At 49.3% G+C, this 11,080-nt stretch overlaps 1 protein-coding gene across 1 annotated transcript in view; it reads left to right on the top strand.

The window, feature by feature from the left end:
* The window catches only part of LOC110594012 (adhesion G protein-coupled receptor E2-like), a 31,614-nt gene that overhangs the window by 12,540 nt on the left and 7,994 nt on the right, over window positions 1–11,080 (top strand). The window contains exons 4-9 of the mRNA XM_044913010.1: window positions 769–924; window positions 3,885–4,016; window positions 4,664–4,810; window positions 5,253–5,399; window positions 5,486–5,532; window positions 5,657–5,734. Coding sequence (XP_044768945.1) covers window positions 769–924; window positions 3,885–4,016; window positions 4,664–4,810; window positions 5,253–5,399; window positions 5,486–5,532; window positions 5,657–5,734 — 707 coding nt within the window. The remainder of the gene's footprint in view (window positions 1–768; window positions 925–3,884; window positions 4,017–4,663; window positions 4,811–5,252; window positions 5,400–5,485; window positions 5,533–5,656; window positions 5,735–11,080) is intronic.

Here is an 11,080-nt window from a genome sequence, read left to right as displayed (position 1 = left end):
TTTATTTATTTATTTATTTATTTATTTATTTATTTATTTATTTATTTATTTATTATGAGAGTGAGCACATGAGTGGGGGGGAGGGGCAGAGGCAGAGGGAGAAGCAGAGTCCCTGCTGAACAGGGAGTGGGATGTGGGGCTGCATCTGAGGACCCTGGAATCATGACTTGAGCCAAAGGTAGATGCTTAACTGACTGAGCCACCCAGGTGCCCAATGGGGCATCTTGAAAATGCCCCAGCCTGACACTGGGGCTGGGGGAGTGTTTGATGAGGCTTGTGGGGTATACTAGGGCCATCGATAATGGGCTATGGAAGTTATCAGTGGGCAGTGGATTGACCTCTTGGTGTTATATCAAGTGTGAATGGTGAGTGTCATCCAGCCATGACTCCCTTCACTGACTGAGCTTCAAGAGTGGCCTTCAGTGCCATGGTCACCCTGACTGGAGCCCACTCCCAGGTCCCCAGTAGTTCAAACAGAGTCTCAGTTCCTCTGTCTACACCACCCTGCAGAAGGAGTTGCAGACCTCCTTCCAGCCCCCATGATGGCACAGCAGAGTGTCTGAATCTAGGTGCCCTCAGGCCCAGCCAGAGAGCAGAGATGAGCAGAACAGTGAGCAGGCGTTTGGAGCAGCTGGCTCCAGCTCATCCAACAAACTGTGAGCTGAGTTCTGTCCAGTCTCTATGGCAGAGTAGGGCTGGAGACCAGCGCCTCTGCCCTATGGGAACCCACAGCTTTGAGAGGTGATCCTTTGCCCTGTTGTGTTCCAGACATCAATGAGTGTGGACCATCCTCAGCAGTGTCCTGTGGAAAATTCGCAGATTGCCAGAACACAGAGGGGAGCTTCTACTGCACGTGCATCCAAGGATATGAGCTTGCTTCCCAGGCAAGAACGTTCAGGAATGAGAGTGAGAACACGTGTCAAGGTAAGAGCCACCCCACACTTTCCATCTCCCCGTCCATGAGGTTTGGGGTCACCAGAGCCATTCCTGAATCATCCCACGTCTGTCTGCCTGTTCCTGAGCCTCCAGCACAGAGAGGCAGGGTAGTGTGAAGGCCAAGGGCCCAAATCCTGACTTTGCCACTTGATAGCTGTGATAGCTGTGTGTGTGTGACACTGGCCAGGACACTTATTCGGAAATCACCATTAATGTGCAAGATGTGATAACATTATTGTGATTTTTGTGTGTGTCTGTGTTTTTTTAAAGAGTCCCTATTTTTTACAGATAAAAAGAAAAGTAGCTTTGCTTTTTGTTAACTGTGTGACCTTGGACAAGTTCTTTCACCACTCTGTGCCTATTTACCCATCTGTAAAAAGGGGTTGACAATGGTGCTTACCTCATAGAATTGCTGGGAAAATAGAGACAGCAAAGCACAGAATGGTGGCTGTTGGTTTTTGAATGATCCTCATCATGATCTAATGCACCCCCTCCAAGATGGGCACCCCTGGGGTCCGCCCCAGGATGGGCATGGAGACCGGCTGCTCCCGTCCACCCCCCACCGCAGTCACATCTCTTGCCGTGGTCTTGCCGGGTGATGCCACAGTGCGGGCCCAGGTGAAGCCCGGCCTCTGCATCACCAGGACTTGCCCCCCTCCCAGGGAGAACAGCGAGCAGGGGAAGGGGCTTCGGGTATCCACAGGGGGCAGAGAGGGCCAGCAGTGAGTGGGCAGGAGCGACCACTTGCCCAGAGGGAGGGGGTTAGTGCAGAATAGAGAGAGAGAGAGCAGGGGAGGAGAGCAGAAGTGAGAGGTGAGGACGAGGTGAGCTGGGGGTCCAAAGGACTCTGGGGTGGGTCCATAGGCCCTCCCTGCTGTGGAGAGAAGAGCCTACAGCCTTGGTCCCCAGCGCCGTCCTGCCCTGCGTGCAGACAGAGGGCTGCAGAGCCTCGCCAGTGGGAGGGAAGGGAGGACCTGCGCGTCCATGGAGCCCAGGGGGAGGGCTCTGTCCACGGCTCTGCTGCTCCCTAGGGGCCTCTGGGTGAACGCTCGGCCCCAAACCTGTGGCCTGGCCAGAGGACAGAGCCTTTCCGTGACATATGCCTGGACAGGGGGTGCCGACCCCCGACTGCTGTGAGCCCCCAGCATGGGTGGTCGCTGTGGTTACAGAGAGGCTGTATTGCTGTATCAGAACAGGCCAGGGCTGAGAGAGGGGGCTCGGTCAGGCCACTGGGCAGGGACATGGATGCACAAGAGACGGGAGAGGGACCACTGTGGACCTCAAGCTGGGTGACAGGGCGAGAACAGTCTGCTGGCTTGGCCCAGGGCCTTCTGCCTCAAGACCTAGCTCTGGGACGGGCTCAGCCTTTGCCACAGCTGAGGACACATGCCGCCATGTCGTGGCAGTGGGATCTGCTGCAGACGGGAGACCCAGGCCCTTGCTCCACTTTCCCCCAGGCATCAGAGGACGTCCTGGGCACCCACCTGGTGTCCCGAACCTCTCTGAATCCCAAGGCTCAGAACCCTCCCCGGAGGGTCACTTTTGGATGTTTGGACTGCCCCCCTGCCTCCCCAGCATCTCATTTGCATAAAACAAGAGGGGAATGGCATTCAAGATACTTGGCAGGAGGTGCAATATCCATCCTCTTCACCACCATCAGTAACGGCCTGAATGAGACCTGCCCCCACTGGAGCCCACACGGGCCTGGCCATACCAGGAGCCCTCTCAGGCCCTCGGCCACGACAGAACCAGGGACCCCATCAGGAAAGGTGGGAGGACGGAGATTTGAGGGCGGGTGTGCGGCCGGCCCTGCCCTAGCCAGCATCCCACCTGGAGAAGGCTCTTCCTGACACCCTGACCCCGGCTTCTCAGCCATTCGGCCTTCCTCTGTTTCCCTGCGCAAGGCTCTGTCCTGACCCTCCCTGGTAGCTTTGATTCAGCCTGGATGACCAGGACCCAGAGGATGTTGTGTTTGGGGTGGGCCAGGTGACACCAACCCCCCACCCCAGCACACACATGCAGACACACTTAGAGAGTCAGGTGAACCCAGAAGCTCCTGTCTGGACCAGATGACAAGAGAGGCGGTCATCCAGGACCATTGCCCCGGGTCTAACCCTCTCCTGAGGAGGTCAACTCAGGTCCCATGGAGCACTGGACCGCTCAGGGACTGAAGACGGAGGCTGAGCCCCATTGAGCTGGGCCCAGTGTGTGCATCCCTGGTGGGAGGCCAAGGGCCAAGAAGACAGAAACATGGGCCACCTCTCGCCCATCAGCACCTGCCAGAAAAAGGCATCTTCACTGCCCCAAGGCTGCCTGACTGGACATCAGTGACACTGTCCACCCCAGCCTGGTGCCCACTGTCCGGACGGCCCTGACCTGTCTGGCACCATCCTTACTCTCCCTGCCCCACCCAGAAGCCTCGTCCTTGGAGGGCCTGGCTCAGGGGTGGGTCTTGTCCATCTCCGTGGAGCTGGAATCTCAGAGTTTGCATGGATGGGAGTGTTCTGCAAGGATCACCGGGATTCCAAGCGCGAACTCAGCCAGTGAGTGGCCACCCTGGGGGAGTTAGGACGAAGGCCATCGCTGGGAGCCATAACAGGTCCCGGTCCGGGAATGCAGCATTTCCCCTGCACTTGGTTCCCAGGAAGGCCCACCCTGGACTTGTCCAAGTCCTCAGGCTGGGACACAGGTGGCCGTGATGTCCCTGCCCCAGCTGGGAGCTGCCCAGAGAGGCCAAGGGAGCCAGGGCTGGCAGATGGGGAGGACTTGGACCACTTCTGGCAACATCTGGAAACAGAACATCTGGGCCACCATGCTTGCCCATAGCACGCCTCCATGTGAATTAGAAAAGGCACCCACTCACCAGAGAAGAGACAGTGGGGCCTTCCAGATGCTTCTGTCCCAGGACACAGCTGCAGGCACCCATCACCCTCTCCTTCCCCCTGCAGATGTGGACGAATGTCAGCTGAAACCCCGAATCTGTAAAAGCCACGGCATCTGCACCAACACCCAGGGCAGCTACACCTGTGAGTGCCCGCCCGGCTTGGAGCTCAGCCCGGGCGACCCAAATCTGTGCACAGGTAGAGGCCCTGGCAGACGCTGTGAAGCTGTGCTGGAGCTGGGGAGGGGCCGAGGTGGATCCTGTAGCCCCAGGAGAAGGGAGAAGACCCTCAGGTTCCAGAAACACCAGGTGTTTGCTCTGCCCAAGGATTTACCTCCCAAGAAGGTCCCTCCACAGAGCAGGGAAGCAGCAGGGCTTTCTCTGCCTGGGGTTTCCTTGTGGAGCCCCTGGTCTCTATGAGCAACACCCCTACTTGCCCCTCCTCATCTGTCACATTCTAGCAGAAGTGTCGCTTCTAGGGCAGCTCAGTGTCACAGCCTCCTTGGTTAGAGGTCCATCACAGCCTCCCCCCTCCCTGAACCTGACACCTAGTCTAATCTGCACCATATGTGAAGGGTCTCAGCTTTGTCTTACACACATGGTTCTACCCTGTCCACCTCGCAGGGACAATCTGAGATTATGGAGTTTTTACAATAGAAAATGCTATCATAAAGTTTATCTTGACAGGCTAGGTGGCTGGTACATAGTGTGTGTGTGTGTGTGTGTGTGTGTGTGTGTGTGTGTGTGTGTTTCCTTGGTGTGAAGTACTAAGGAATCTGAGAGAAGGGACAGGAAGGATGGGTGCAATGAGAGGAGGGAACGCTGACCCTCTGGCCTTGTCCTCAGATGTGAATGAATGCACATCAGGGCAGAACCCATGTCACAACTCCACCGACTGCCTCAACAACATTGGGGGCTATGAGTGCCGCTGCCGCCCTGGCTGGAAGCCAGTTCCTGGGTCCCCCAATGGCCCCAAGGACACCGTCTGTGAAGGTACAGAGCTCAGACGCCACATCCTGGAGACCCACACTCAGAACATCTGATCACATATTCAGTGGCACCGACACAAACCAAGCAGAATGACCCCTGGGGGTGCCCTGCTGTGCCAGGCGTTAATTCTTTTGAGGCTGGTTGGGAAAAGATCTGGGGGGTCTTGGGGAAGGAGCTGGGGTACTGAGGAGCAGGCTCCTTGGAGACCCCAGACAGCAGCTAATTACTACCTGGGACAAAGGTATTTCTATAGTCACAACCTGCACATCTGTACAGGGCTCACGTGCTTCATGTCAGGCTTCCCCCACTTCCCATGACCCCTGCATCACCAGGATGTGGGATCAGCGGGTGATAGCACCTCCAGCCAAGGGGAGACACTAACACAGGAAAAGGGGGCAGGACACGGAGGGGAAAGGGGTCCTGACTCCCATCTTTGTGTCCCCAGATGTGGATGAGTGCAGCTCTGGGCAGCCTATGTGCCACGAGTCCACCATCTGCATCAACACCGTGGGCTCGTACAAATGCCGCTGTCGCCGGGGCTGGGAGCCCAAACCCGGATTCCAGAATAGGCAGCCCAACACCACCTGTGAAGGTACCTGGTCTGACCTGACCCCAGACCCCACCCCTGACACACACAGATACTCTCACACCTAATGAATGGTGTTCTATCCCCTGCAGAGGTGTCCTTCCCCACCTGGACCCCACCCCCTGGAATCAAGAGCCAGGTGAGTGGCCCCAGCAGGGACCAGGAGGCAGGAATCCCTCTGTGCAGCTCGCCTGATCCACCCATTTCCCCCCAGCTCCCCAACCCACAATTCGGGCTCTCTGATCTGTACATCTCTATCCTAGAGACTCTCCCGTTTCTTTAAAAAAGTCCAAGATCTGCGCAGAGACTTCAAGCCAGCCTTGGCTCAGGACACCATCCAGGTAAGGGCATGTCCCAGGAGAGGCAAAGTGGAGGCATCCCATAGAGGCCTGGCAAGCTATGGACTAGGAGGAGGCAGCCCCAACACACTGGCTTCCTCTATGAGGCCCTGCCTCTCCCAGGGTGGTGGGAAGAGCAGACATGCAGGCATTCCTACTCACTGTTAGACACCCCCCTGCACCCACAAATGACTTTTCTTTCTTTTTTTATTATGTTATGTTAATCACCATACATCATTAGTTTTAGATGTAGTGTTCCCTAATTCATTGTTTGCATATAACACCCAGTGCTTCATTCAGTACGTGCCCTCTTTAATACCCATCACCAGGCTAACCCATCCTCCCACCCCCATCCCCTCTAGAACCCTCAGTTTGTTTCTCAGAGTCCATAGTCTCTCATAGTTCGTCTCCCCCACTGATTTCCCCCCTTCATTCTCCCTTCCTACTATCTTCTTTTTTTTTTTTTTTAACATAAAATGTATTATTTGTTTCAGAGGTACGGGTCTGTGATTCAACAGTCTTACACAATTCACAGCGCTCACCATAGCACAAACCCTCCCCAATGTCTATCACCCAGCTACCCCATCCCTCCCACCCCACCAGCAACCCTCAGTTTGTTTCCTGAGATTAAGAATTCCTCATATCAGTGAGATCATATGATACATGTCTTTCTCTGATTGACTTATTTCGCTCAACATAACACCCTCCAGTTCTATCCATGTCATGGCAAATGGCAAGATCTCATTCCTTTTGATGGATGCATAATATTCCATCAGGGATAGTGGACATCCCTGCCGTGTTCCTGACCTTAGGGGGAAATATATATACACCACATCTTCTTTATCCACTCATCTGTCAATGGACATCTTGGCTCTTTCCAGTTTGGCTATTGTGGACATTGCTGCTATAAACATTGGAGTGCATGTACCCCTTCGGATCCCTACATTTGTATCTTTGGGGTAAATACCCAGTAGTGCAATTGCTGGATTGTATGGTACCTCTATTTTCAACTTTTGGAGGAACCTCCATACTGTTTTCCAGAGTGGCTGCACCAGCTTGCATTCCCACCAACAGTGTAGGAGGGTTCCCCTTTCTCCACATCCCCGCCAACATCTGTCGTTCCCTGACTTGTTAATTTTAGCCATTCTGACTGGTGTGAGGTGGTATCTCATTGAGGTTTTGATTTGGATTTCCCTGATGCCGAGCGATGTTGAGCAATTTTTCATGTGTCTGTTGGCCATTCGGATGTCTTCTTTGGAAAAATGTCTGTTCATGTCTTCTGCCCATTTCTGGATTGGATTCTTTGTTCTTCGGGTGTTGAGTTTGATAAGTTCTTTATAGATTTTGGATACTAGCTCTTTTTCTGATATGTCATTTGCAAATATCTTCTCCCATTCTGTCGGTTGTCTTTTGGTTTTGTTGACTGTTTCTTTTGCTGTGCAAAAGCTTTTTATCTTGATGAGGTCCCAATAGTTCATTTTTGCCCTTGCTTCCCTTGCCTTTGGCGATGTTTCTAGGAAGAAGTTGCTGCGGCTGAGGTCGAAGGGGTTGCTGCCTGTGTTCTCCTTTAGGATGTTGATGGACTCCTGTCTCACACTGAGGTCTTTCAACCACTTGGAGTCTATTTTTGTGTGTGGTGTAAGGAAATGGTCAGTTTCATTCTTCTGCATGTGGCTGTCCAAGTCTCCCAACACCATTTGTTGAAGAGACTGTCTTTTTTCCATTGGACATTCTTTCCTGCTTTGTTGAAGATTAGTTAACCATAGAGTTGAGGATCCATTTCTGGGCTCTCTATTCTGTTCCATTGATCGATGTGTCTGTTTTTGTTCCAGTACCATACTGTCTTGATGATGACAGCTTTGTAATAGAGCTGGAAGTCCGGAATTGTGATGCCGCCAGCTTTGCTTTTCTTTTTCAAGATTCCTCTGGCTAGTCAGAGTCTTTTCTGGTTCCATACAAATTTTAGGCTTATTTGTTCCATTTCTTTGAAAAAAGTGGATGGTATTTTGATGGGGATTGCATTGAATGTGTAGATTGCTCTAGGTAGCATTGACATCTTCACAATATTTGTTCTTCCAATCCATGAGCATGGAACGTTTTTCCATTTCTTTGTGTCTTCCTCAATTTCTTTCATGAGTATTTTATAGTTTTCTGAGTACAGATTCTTTGCCTCTTTGCTTAGATTTATTCCTAGGAATCTTATGGTTTTGGGTGCAATTATAAATGGGTTTGACTCCTTAATTTCTCTTTCTTCTGTCTTGTTGGTGTATAGGAATGCCACTGACTTCTGTGCATTGATTTTATATCCTGCCACTTTACTGAATTCCTGTATGAGTTCTAGCAGTTTTGGGGTGGAGTCTTTTGGGTTTTCCACATAAAGTATCATATCATCTGCAAACAGTGATTTGGATGCGTTTTATTTCTTTTTGTTGTCTGATTGTTGTGGCTAGGACTTCTAATACTATGTTGAATAGCAGTGGTGATAGTGGACATCCCTGCCGCGTTCCTGACCTTAGGGGGAAAGCTCTGTTTTTCCCCATTGAGAATGATATTCACTGTGGGTTTTTCATAGATGGCTTTTATGATATTGAGGTATGTACCCTCTATGCCTATACTCTGAAGAGTTTTGATCAAGAAAGGATGCTGTACTTTGTCAAATGCTTTTTCTGCGTCTACTGAGAGGATCATATGGTTCTTGTTCTTTCTTTTATTAATGTATTGTATCACATTGATTGATTTGCAGATGTTGAACCAACCTTGCAGCCCAGGGAGAAATCCCACTTGGTCGTGGTGAATAATCCTTTTAATGTACTGTTGGATCCTATTGGCTAATATTTTGGTGAGAATTTTTGCATCTGTGTTCATCAAGGATATCGGTCTGTAATTCTTTTTGATGGGGTCTTTGGTTTGGGGATCACGGTAATGGTGGCCTCATAAAACGATTTTTTAAATTTTATTTTTTAACTCTTTTTATTATTTTTATTTTTAAATTTTATTATGTTATGTTAGTCACCATACAATACATCATTAGTTTTAGATGTAGTGATCCACGATCCATTGTTTTCGTATAACACCCAGAGCTCCATGCGGTACATGCCCTCCTTAATACCCATCACCAGGCTAACCAATCCCCCCTCCCCCCTCCCCTCTAAAAACCTGTTTGTTTCTCAGGTCCATAGTCTCTCATGGTTCATCGCTCCCTCCAATTCCCCCCGCCCATTTTTCCCTTCCTTTTCTTAATGTCCTCCATGTTATTCCTTATGTTCCACAAATACGTGAAACCCTATGATAATTGACTTTCTCTGCTTGACTTATTTCACTTAGCATAATCTCCTCCAGTCCCATCCATGTTGATGTAAAAGTTGGGTATTCATCTTTTCTGATGGCTGAGTAATATTCCATTGTATATATGGACCACATCTTCTTTATCCATTCATCCGTTGAAGGGCATCTCGGCTCTTTCCACAGTTTGGCTATTGCGGACATTGCTGCTCTGAACATTGGGGTGCATATGGCCCTTCTTTTCACTACATCTGTGTCTTTGGGGTAAATACCCAGCAGTGCAATTGCTCTGGGTATTTACCCCAAAGGGTAAAGAGGGTAGCTCTATTTTTAAATTTTTGAGGAACCTCCACACTGTTTTCCAAAGTGGCTGTACCAACTTGCATTCCCACCAACAGTGTAAGAGGGTTCCCCTTTCTCCACAACCTCTCCAACATTTGTTGTTTCTTTCCCTGTCCATTTTTGCCATTCTAACTGGTGTAAGGTGGTATCTCACTGTGGTTTTGATTTGGATTTCCCTGATGGCTAATGATGATGAACATTTTTTCATGTGTCTGTTAGCCATTTGTTTGTCTTCTTCAGAGAAGTGTCTGTTCATCTCTTCTGCCCACTTTTTGACTTGATTATTTGTTTTTGAGTGTTGAGTTTGAGAAGTTCTATATAGATTTTGGATACCAGCCCTTTATCTGTAGTGTCACTTGCAAATATCATCTCCCATTCTGTGGGTTGCCTCTTCGTTTTGTTGACTGTTTCCTTTGCTGTGCAGAAGCTTTTTCTCTTGATGAAGTCCCAAAAGTTCATTTTTACTTTTGTTTCACTAGGTTTTGGAGATGTATCTTGAAAGAAGTTGCTGTGGTTGATGTCAAAGAGGTTACTGCGTATGTTCTCCTCGAGGATTTTGATGGATTCCTGTCTCACATTGAGGTCTTTCATCCACTTTGAGTTTATCTTTGTGAATGGTGTTAGAGAATGGTCGAATTTCATTCTTCTGCATGTGGCTGTCCAATTTTCCCAGCACCATTTCTTGAAGATACTGTCTTTTTTCCGTTGCATGTTTTTTCCTGCTTTGTCAAAGATTATTTGATCATAGAGTTGAGGGTCCATATCTGGGTTCTCTATTCTGTTCCATTGGTCTCTATGTCTGTTTTTGTGCCAGTACCATGCTGTCTTGGTGATCACTGCTTTGTAATATAGCTTGAGATCGGGCAACGTGATGCCCCCAGCTTTGTTTTTCTTTTTCAACATCTCCTTGGTGATTCGGGGTCTTTTCTGATTCCATACAAATTTTAGGATTGTTTGTTCCAGCACTTTGAAAAATGTCATTGGAATTTTGATCGGGATGGCATTGAAGGTATAGATTGCTCTGGGCAACATAGACATTTTAACAATGTTTATTCTTCCGATCCATGAGCATGGAATATTTTTCTATCTTTTTGTGTCTTCTTCAATTTCTTTCATGAGTGTTTTGTAGTTCCTAGAGTATAGATCCTTTACCTCTTTGGTTAGGTTTATTCCGAGATATCTTATGGTTTTTGGTGCTATTGTAAATGGAATCGTTTCAGGGCGCCTGGGTGGCTCAGTCGTTGGGCATCTGCCTTTGGCTCAGGTCATGATCCTGGGGTCCTGGGTTCGAGCCCCGCATTGGGCTCCCTGCTCGGCCAGGAGCCTGCTTCTCCCTCTCCCACTCCCCCTGCTTGTGTTCCCTCTCTAGCTGTCTCTCTCTCTCTCTGTCAAATAAATAAAATAAAATCTTTAAAAAAAAATAAATGGAATTGTTTCTTTAATTTCTCTTTCTACAGTTGCATTGTTAGTGTATAAGAAAGCAACAGATTTCTGTGCACTGATTTTGTATCCTGCCACATTACTGAATTGCTGGATGAGTTCTAGTAATTTGGTGGTGGAGTCTTTTGGGTTTTCCACATGAAGTATCATGTCAGCTGCGAAAAGAGAGAGTTTGACTTCTTCTTTGCCAATTTGAATACCTTTTATTTCTTTTCGTTGTCTGATTGCTGTTGCTAGGACTTCTAGTACTATTTTGAAGAACAGTGGTGAGAGTGGGCACCCTTG

The sequence above is a fragment of the Neomonachus schauinslandi genome, chromosome 1 (assembly GCF_002201575.2).
Source record: "Neomonachus schauinslandi chromosome 1, ASM220157v2, whole genome shotgun sequence".
Lineage (NCBI taxonomy): Eukaryota > Metazoa > Chordata > Mammalia > Carnivora > Phocidae > Neomonachus > Neomonachus schauinslandi.
This window is presented reverse-complemented; position numbering and strand designations above follow the sequence as displayed.